The 9,772-nt window shown below is 50.0% G+C and overlaps 1 protein-coding gene across 1 annotated transcript in view; it reads left to right on the top strand.

Annotated features, from left to right (window-relative positions):
* The first annotated feature begins 8,690 nt into the window (after positions 1–8,690).
* RHPN2 (rhophilin Rho GTPase binding protein 2) overlaps positions 8,691–9,772 on the top strand; it is a 57,066-nt gene continuing 55,984 nt past the window's right edge. Inside the window, exon 1 of the mRNA XM_040633704.1 lies at positions 8,691–8,787. Coding sequence (XP_040489638.1) covers positions 8,719–8,787 — 69 coding nt within the window. The 5' untranslated portion in view covers positions 8,691–8,718. The remainder of the gene's footprint in view (positions 8,788–9,772) is intronic.

Raw genomic sequence — 9,772 nt, 5'->3', positions numbered from 1 at the left:
ACCCCGCCCCCTAGCTACGGAAGCCTCGAAGGGCCAAAAGCCTTCAGGCCTTTCTCCTCCGCGAATCTAAGTCAGGTTGTGAGTGCAGGTGCAGAAACATGCAGGCAGGCTTGCCTCTCGCCCCAGGTCTGTGCCTGGAAGTTCTCAAACCCGACTTGTGAGAGCCGGACCCGGCAGCCTCGGAGGCTCTGGCAGCCACGACATCCCATCCTAGCTCCGTGTTGAGCCGGTCAGGACAAGGTCCCTGGAAGAAGCCACCCAGAAGTCCCGCCGCGGGTCTGGGGCTCTGCTTGTCTGCCCGCCCCCACGCGTTGGCCCCCGACCCCCTCCCGCTGCCGGCTACTTCCCGTCCCACCTTCACTCCCACCCCCACCCCGTCACCTGCTGGGAAAGTGCCTGTGCTTCCAAATACTCACATGCACACGCAGTTTGTATATATCACTCTTAGGTTTGCATGGGTGGAGTCCCCTCCCAAGCCTCTGGAAGGATTCCCAGACACTGGAACTCCGATGTCCATGGTTAAGGCAACTCGAGAGAAAGTAAGAGAGAGACAGAGTGTGGGGGAGGAAGGAAGGAAGGAAGAAAGGAAGGAAGGAAGGAAGGAAGGAAGGAAGGAAGGAAGGAAGGAAGGAAGGAAAAAAGGGGGAAGAATACTAAAAAGAGAAAAAAGATGAGAAAAGGGAACAGAAAGCCAACAGACCTGTAAAAGGCTGCTGTAAGGTGGGGTGAGGACGCTCAGGACGTCCCTACTGAACCTAAAGATCGAACCATCTCTCAAATGGGGTGCTGTTATCCCACCCCCAAACTCCTTTTTACGGAAGGAAAGACGAAGCCCCGCTGGTAAGGGGTGAGGTTGTGATGAAAACCAGATCTGGAAGCCCAGGTTTTCAAAATGAGGGTCAGAAGTTGGCATGAGTCAGCATCACCAGGATTTTGTTAAAATTCCCTTTATCCATCCCCCAGGGCTTCCGAAACAGAATCTCCGGGAGTGGGGCTGTTGCTTGAGCACTCACTCAGGTACCCACCCTCTGATCTCAAGGCCTTTGCGTTCTCTATTGCCTTGGCTTGGAAAGTCCTTCTCCCAGATGCCACGTGACTCATTCCCTCACCTTCAGTTATCTGCTCAAAGGTTACTTTCTCAGTGAAGTCTTCTCTGACCCTATTTTAAAAACAACCCCTATTTCCTCTGTGCTCAGTGGGGAGTCTGCTTCTCCCTCGCCCTCAGCCCCTCCCCTAGTGCAGGAGAACGTGCTCCCGCGCATGCTTGCCTAGCCCGCGGGCTTCCTCGCTCCCGCTAGCTCAAATAAATAAGTAAAATCTTGTAAAAAAAATTTTTTTTTAAACCGTTTTGCTACACTCTCTATCCCCCTTACCCCACTTTATATTTTTCCACAACACTTATCACCTGTAATACTCCGTATAATTTGATATACTTACTTATTATGGCTATTGTCTTTCTCTCTGCATGGAAACTGTAAGCTCCACAAGAACATTGATTTGGACCAGTTTTTCTTATTTTCTTTGCTGTATCCTCAGAGCTTAGAAGAGTGCTTGGCACATAGTAAGCACTGAATAAATAATTTTGAAAAAAAAAAAAGAATGAATAGTTAAATAAATCATGGTACATGACTTTAAAAACAAAAGATGTTTGAAAACAAATTTTTAAAATAGCCACAGAATTATTTGACACCTCCCATTGAGAACAGAGTCTATGTCCCCTCCCCTTGAATCTAGGCTCCGTAACTGCTTGAACAAAAGATTACAGTGAAAGTGGTCACATTACATCGCCCATACCCAAGCTTTAAGAAACTTGCAGATTCAATTTGGGATGCTGGTCCTGGGAAACCACCCTCCCTGCTGTGAGGAAGCCCAGGCCACAAGGAGTGGGTATGTGTAGGTCTGTGACCTAGCCCAGGTCCCGGATAACCAACAGCATCCATGGCCAGATGTTTGAGTGAGGGAGATGCAAAATGACTCCAGTTGCAGCAACCATCCGCCTGCAGCTGCATGCAAGGCCTCCTGGCTGAGCTCAGTCACCTCCTGGAACCCTGAGAGATAACAATAAACTAACAGTTCTTATTTTAAGCCATTATGATTTGGGGTAATTTGCTAACAGCAACAGGTAGCTGGACAATCTGTATGATGGAGTAGCCTAAGGCATTAAAAAATGCTGATGAGGCATGATCTCCCACATGTGTTGTTAAATGAGCAAAACAAGGAGTGAGACAGAGTACACAGGGTGCTGCCAGTAATATGGAAAGAAAACACAAATAGCCAAATTTATTGTGGCTCTTATATCCACAGTGTGGATGCATCCACATATATGCTACGATATGCGTTACGCATCTCCAGTAAACTCCCGGAAGAAACCAGTAACAATGGTGGCCACAGAGCAAAGGAAACCAGGGTAGAAGGGATGTAGGTATACAAAACTGTGCCATTTGAGTTTTTGCTTTTAGCTACATCCCTAGGGGTTTTTTTCCGAAACATTTTTATGTCAGTGGCTTGGTTCTGATTTTAAATGTATGCATCAGTGTGAACCAACCTACTAAGGGAAAGGCATCTTTTTGTTTCTTGAAGCCCTGCAGGGCCCCAGAGTCATCTGGCCATCAAATGTCATTATGAGGCTAAATGTAGACATTGACAGGGGCTCCTGGGTGGCTCAGTCGTTAAGCGTCTGCCTTCAGTTCAGGTCATGATCCCAGGGTCCTGGGATGGAGCCCTGTGTTGGGCTCCCTTCTCAGCAGGAAGCCTGCTTCTCCCACTTCCCCTGCTTGTGTTCCCTCTCTAGCTGTCTCTCTGTCAAATAAATAAATAAAATCTTTTTTAAAAAAAGTAAAAAAATAAATGTAGACATTGACAGTAAAGAAGATGGGTGGGTAATCCATACACCCAAACAAATCATGAAGGTCCATGATTTTATTTCTAAATTACCCAAACCTATTTTCTTACAGTTTATAGCTTTTAACAAGGCAAGAAAAACCCAATAAAGTCATTATTGAGAATTTTACCTAATTGGATTCTTGACGATCATTAACATTCGGTAAAATGGTAATAACCACTCTCTGATTCCTGATGACTGAGATTTGGGGGAACAAGGGCGCTTCAGACTCCCTGTAGCTTCCTCAAAGAGTGGCTCTCAGTTGTCTCCTGGGTATTTTTAGGATGACCGGATGCTCCATCTGGGACCCTGGTCCCTTACAAACTCATGCTCCTGATTCTTGGCAACAGGAACCTACAGGCAACATGTGTTTTATGCAAACTGTAGCAGTCTGAACACCACAGACCCTTCCTTTCTTACTTAGACACACAAAAAGGGACAAATCCCAGGATCTTATCAGGAAATTGCAGATAGGAAGATGAGCTGAATCACCTGGGTATGGAGCAATTTCTTCCTCGTGGTCCATACATCAGCGCTGGCAGTGGGATGGTCACCCGTGACAAAGAAGAAACCTGCTCTACATTTTTTTGGAATTGGCGTCATTCATTTTTCTGCATTGAGATTTCTTTTCTTTTCTTTTTTTTAAGATTTTATTTATTTACTCAGCAGAGAGAGAGAGAGAGAGCACAAGCAGGGCAGCTGCAGGCAGAGGGAGAGGGAGAGAAGCAAGCTCTGGGGCTGAGTAGGGAGCCCCATGCCGGGCTCGATACCAGAACCGACCTGAGCCAAAGCACACGCTTATCCGACTGAGCCACCTAGGCACCCCTGCATTGAGTTTTCTTATTGAAATATCACATATAGAGGCACCTGGACGGCTCAGTTGGTTAAATGTCAGACTCTTGGTTTCAGCTCAGGTTATGATCTCATGGGTCATGGGATGGAGCCCCACGGCGGGCTCCATGCTCAGCAGGGAGTCCGCTTGAAGATTCTCTCCCTCTGCTCCTCCCCCCATTTGTGCATACTCATGCGTGCAAGCAAGTACTCTCTCTCTCAAACAAATGAATCATTAAAAAAAGAAATATCACATATATACAGAAAAGTGCACAAATCATAAGTTCTATTCATTTTCACAAAGTAAACACATCCATGTAACAATAAGCAGGTCAAGTAATAGAAATTTTCCAGAGTCCCAGAAGCAATAGTCCCAGAATGTTTATTGTTTTTTGTTTGCTTTATACTTTATATAATTTTTTGTTTGCTTTATACTTTATATAAAATGGAATCATACAGTATTTTCTGGCTTCTTTTGCTCAATGATATCTTTGTGGGTAAGATACGTTGCTCACAACATATTTGTTGCTTGTAATAGTACTGCGTTCATTTTCACTGTGTAAAATTTTTCATTATGTGATCATGCCACAATTACCCATTCTACCTTTGATGGGCATGTAAGTAGTTTCTAGTTAAGGGCTATTTTGAAAAGCGCAGGGTGCCTGGGTGGCTCAGTCGGTTGAGCGTCTGCCTTCGGCTCAGTTTGTCATCCCAGGGTCCTGGGATTGTGCTGCATCGGGCTCCCTGCTCTGCGGGGAGCCTACTTCTCCCTTTGCCTCTCTCTCTCTCATAAATAAATAAATAAAATAAAATAAAAAAAGAAAAGTGCAGCTATGAACATCTTTGTACATGTCTTATTAGATGAATACAACACATGCACGCATTTCTGTGAGTTATCTACCTAGGGTTGGAATTGCTGGAGCGCAAGTTAGGCATATATTTGCTTTAGATATATTTAGAAAATGCCAGTTTTCCAAAGTGGTCGAATTTATACTTCCTCAATGTATGAGATTCTGGGTGCTCCACATTATCACAAATATTTGGCATTTTTTGCCCTCTGTCACTCATTTCTTTTAATCCTTAATCACTTCTTCTCCGTATGCCAAAGTAGCCTTCCTTTTAAATCACAGCAACAGTGTAATGGAGCATTGTGTGTGATATAGAACGAGACAGTCTCGCTTACCAGGCTGGGGACCTCTGAGCCTCAGCTTCTTCCTCTGTAAAATGGGGATGGTAAAGTACCCATTTCTAGGGTTGCGGGAAGACCGAATGAGAACATGCACAGAAAGTGCATAGCACAGTGCCTGGCGTAGAGTAAGCGTGCAGTCAACAACGGCTGCATGTAAGACCATAGTTTATAGCTGGGGAAACTGAAGCCACAAGGGGTTAAAGGATCTGGCCAAGGTGACTCAGGCGCAGAGCCTGCCAAGCCTGATGTGGCCTTCAGCAGTTGGTACACTTCCATGGCACCATATGGCTTCAGTTTCTAAGAATTTTTACATAAAAATTGCAAAATCTGCTCTATAATTTACAATGAATTTTAGTCATGTCAGGATTACCTTTTAATTTCTGCTTTTAACCTGGTGAATTTCATAGGATTCTCCAAGAGGAGATGGACGTCAGAGAAGCCAATGCTCCTTTTGTTGAAGAGCAGGTATTAGGTGGTGAAATTTGCATTTTACTTGGACGAACTGGGTCCCTGGACAGTGAACCACTGGCCTCAGCCGGAGGGTAAGAAGAGGACTTGACAAAACCAGTTGTTTGCAATTCAGATTTTAACCTTTTGTCTACCTCAGAAATTCCCACCCCAGCTTTTGTTGCTGTTGTTGTTAGGAGCATGGAGGCAGGGGAGGAGGCTCCTTGGCCGCTCTTAATGAGGCATACCACCAGCGGGTTGACAAATCCTGCTGGGTCAGCAACAACAGTTCTCATTTCCTGATCATGGTGGGATCAGAGATACGGTGTTCGGGCCATGGGCCCCCCTGCAATGAGCCATGAGAATGCTAGGGATGTTTGATCGTGCACAGCCCCAAGGAGTGACTCTCAGATGGCTCATGAATGTGGCCTGCTGGGACTCACAGAAAAGTGCTCATTTTCCTCTGAGGATGCCAGGAGACACCCGAGGGTGGGCTGGTGTGTTTTTAACATTATGCCTCTTTCTCTTGTTCTTCCTTTTTAATCAAAAAAGGAGCTCAGGAGGGCAATGGTGTCAGGCTATATTAAATAACAGATTTTCGTTTTCTTATATTCACTTTTTTTTTTTTTTTTTTTTTTTTTTTAGAGAGAGAGTGCAGGCCTGTGAAGGGAGAGCAGAGGGCAGAGGGAGAGGAAGAAAGAGAATCCCCAAGGAGGCTCCACCTCAGCGAGGAACCCCACGCAGGGCTCATTCCCCTGACTTAGAGATCATGACCTGAGTGGGGAGATCATGACCTGAGCGGAAACTAACAGTCCAGCGCTTAACTGATTGAGCCACCCACGTGCCCCTGGATTCACTTTTTTTTTTTCTTAAGATTTTATTTATTTATTTGAGAGAGAAAGACCACTGGAACAGGGGGAAGGCAGAGGGAAAGGGAGAAGCAGACTCCTCACTGAGCAGCGGAGGCCCACATGGGGCTCCATCCCAGGACCTTGAGATCATAACCTGAACAGAAGTCAGACACTCCACTGACTGAGCCACCCAGGAGCAGCCCCCATTCACTTTTACGTGTATCTCCCCATAGGGCAAAATATCCCTGGTTTCCCACTTATGGTAATGACATAGTTGTCTTTTCAAATTAAGCTTGTTTAAATAAAGTAATTTTTTAAAAACGATTTTATTTATTTATTTATGAGAGACAGAGAGAGAAGCAGGCTCCCCAAGGAGCAGGGAGCCTGGTACAGAACTCGATCCCAGGACCCCCGGGTCGCGACCCATGCAGAAGGCAGAAGCTCAACCGACTGAGCTACCCAGGCAACCCATAAAGTGAGTAATTTTAAGGAAGGCTATTCAGTCAATAATAGTGCAAGTGACACATATATGTGACAAATTGTAAAGGAAATTGGAGCTTCACGGTGATAGGAAATAACTGAAGTCATTGAACCCAAACCGATCTTAGCCACTAACAGGGAGTGTGCCCTTGACCCCTTCACTCTGCTGAGACTTGGTCTTCTCCTGGGTCAAATGAAGATTATTTAATCCTTTTATTTGCTGAAGGGTCATAAGAGTGAAACATAGAGTCTATGAACTTTCAATGGCTAGAGCAGCGGTTCTGTTATTAACGTTATTATTGGCAGTAGTGACAGTACATTTGTAAGAGAGTGACCTGCCACCCTAGAATTCTTGAAACGGTAGAGACTCTTTTTAAACTCCCAGGGCTGGCGTGGTGCGTTTCCAGGGCAATGGATTTATTACAGGATGACCAACATATGCTGACATTAGTTTAATACTCATTTCTGACCTTAAGAGAGACGGGGAGTTTTTCCATCAGTCAGAGTTTCCCACACACCTGTCCTAGCCCTGAGCTGGTTAGGACTCTTCAGGTTCTTTCCTAGAATTAAAACAGTCCTTTATGGAAACTCCCTTTCTTGCGCTGCATCTCAGAATGTGCAGGCAGTGGTGAGGAGGGGTTTTTTGTTCTAGAAGTTCTCTTGGTTTTTTTGTTTGTGTGGTTGGTTTCTTTTGATTTTTATTTTTGTTTTACATTTGCTTGATCGTTTGTCCTTCGTTGTTGCCACTATTTTGAAAACTCTTGAACAAGCCCTGATGCACACACTTTGCCCCCCTTTCTCTCCGCCGCGCCCCCCCCCCCCTTTTTTTGAAGAGAAGGAAATGATTGGCTTGTTTTGAAAGCAGACTGTGGTCTGTTTCACCTGCGGCATCTACGGCGAAGGCCAAACACAGCAGCAACTGCGCCGAAGCCTCCCTCGGTTGGGGGAGGGGGTTAGGGTAGGCAACACCTCCGCGCGGAGAGGCGTGGCAACGCGCCAGGGGGCGCTTCCGGCTCCGGCCTCAGGGTCTGGGCGCTGTGTTCGCCGGGCATCTGCCCCCGGAGTCCACGGGTCAGCGGGGGGTGGGTGGGTGAGAGGGTGGTGTGAACCCAGGGGTCCCCCTTTCACTCCTAAACTAGACGCGTTCTACACCCCAGCCTTAGGGCTTTAATATGCACTTTCGTCGCAATACCTTCGGCCGGTTTGAGAGAGCACGATCTGACCCCACTTTGCAGCTGAGAAAACTGAGGTTCGAAGTGGTAGTTAAAAGCACTCAAGGACATCCTCCCAGTCTCTGCGTCGCGAGACTCTTTCTGGGGACCCCCCAGCGAGGCCCGCGACCTCCAGTGAATCTGCCTAGTCTCTGCAGCGAGGGTGGGGGAATAATGGGGTTGATCGCCACGCCAAAAGGTCTGAGTCACCCAGCTGAGGCCCACAGAGGCGCAGCCAACTCTCCCTCAGGGTCCCCGACTCGGGCCCGGGTCCTCCCGAGCCGGAAGCTGTTCCTGACCGCTCGGCCCAGGGTCCAGCACTCCCGCCGCGCCCTCTGCGTGGTGTCGGGTTTGGTTACTGTCCCCGCGGCGTCCGTGCTCCTTCAGGGAGGGGCCACGACTTCATCCCCGCGCATAGCGTTTACTCCCGGGGCTCCAGACAAGGGGTCGAATCCCTAGCTCCGGCCTTGCTGCAGCCTCGGAGACCCCCGGCCCTCCTCTGCGCTACAGAGCTGACACAGTATCGAAGCCCAGATTAGGGCCGCGAGGCTCGCAGAAACCAAGCGAGGCGCCCAGGGGCCCAGGTTCTCCCCGCTGCGAGCCTCGGATCTGGGGCGCGGCTCCGCCGGGCCAATCCGAAGCCGGGGCGGGGCAGGGGGCGTGGTCTCGGAGGAAAGGGCCGGGACTCCAGGGCTTCGGGCCTGCCCTGGGGCGGGGCTGGAGGGCGGCCTCGCGGGCGGGGCGAGACGGGGGCGGATCCTGGCGCCCTCCCCGGCCGACGCGCTGCAGAGCCTGGCTCAGTCCGCCCTCCGCGCTCGCACCGCCAGCATGACCGACGCGCTACTGCCTGCGGCCCCCCAGCCGCTGGAAAAGGAAAGCGACGGCTACTTTCGGAAGGTGCGCGGCTTCGGGTGGGCGGGGAGCCTACGGAGAGCTCCAGACCTCCTGCCCCCAGGCTGCGGAGGGGGCTGCGGGAGTCCGCGGCCGGGGTCTACCAGGCCGGGAGGGGGAGGGGGCTCACTGGCCTGGGGCGGGCGGAGCAGAGGCTCCGGGCGAGGGCTCGGGCGGCGGTGTACCGGGCTGCACAGTGCAGGTGGCTTCCGGGGCTGGGGGCGGGGAGTGGTGCCTGGGGCTGCCCCGCGCAGGTGGTGGCGGAGGCTGGGGGCCAGGGGTGCCCGTGACCGCCCCGGCTGGCGATCCCGCGCGACTGGGGAAAGGATCAATGCCTACTTTGGGGGGCGCCCGCGGCCTTGCGGCACGTTGGGACTGGAGCCCACCTTAAACTCAAGCGCTTGGCGGGGCGCGGGTGGAGGTAAAGGGATCACCCCAGGTGGCCTGGCGTTCTCCTTTTGCCTCCAGAACGCTTCCAGTGTCTGCTTCTTCGACTTTCAGAAGGCAGGGGAGATTTGTCGGTGGGAGGTGACCTCGGGCGTTGCCCCCTTTTCTGCCCGGAGTCGCCTGGGAGGGAGTGCGCGCAGCAGACGTGAGGGCGCGGCCTCGCCCCTGCTCATTTTATGCCAGAACGGGTTAATCTGATTGTTGGAGAGACCCGCAAAGAGTGCGGGCTCCGCGGGAGATTGGTACGTCCTTGCGACCCTCGGCACACCCGGCGGCACCCGCCCTGGGATAACAGCCCGGCAGCCCAGTCCCTCAAAAGCGACCGCAGCCTGCAGGGTGGGGACGCCGAGATGCCCGCAGGTGGCCAGGCCTGCAGTACAAAGATGCTTTCGAACCCAAAGACACGGTGACACTTTCCACCCTGCCTCCTTGGAGGTTCTAGAGAGTCTAAAAATAGCCTTTGGAGGTTGGCCAGCTTTGACTGGGTAGGTTGAGAGATTGTGTTGTGTGGTGGGTGTTTTTTTTTTTTTTTTTTTTTTTTTTA

Source organism: Ursus maritimus, unplaced genomic scaffold (genome assembly GCF_017311325.1).
Source record: "Ursus maritimus isolate PB19 unplaced genomic scaffold, ASM1731132v1 scaffold_19, whole genome shotgun sequence".
Taxonomy (NCBI): domain Eukaryota; kingdom Metazoa; phylum Chordata; class Mammalia; order Carnivora; family Ursidae; genus Ursus; species Ursus maritimus.
The sequence above is the reverse complement of the archived record's forward strand: the minus strand, read 5'-3'. Positions and strand labels throughout refer to the sequence as shown.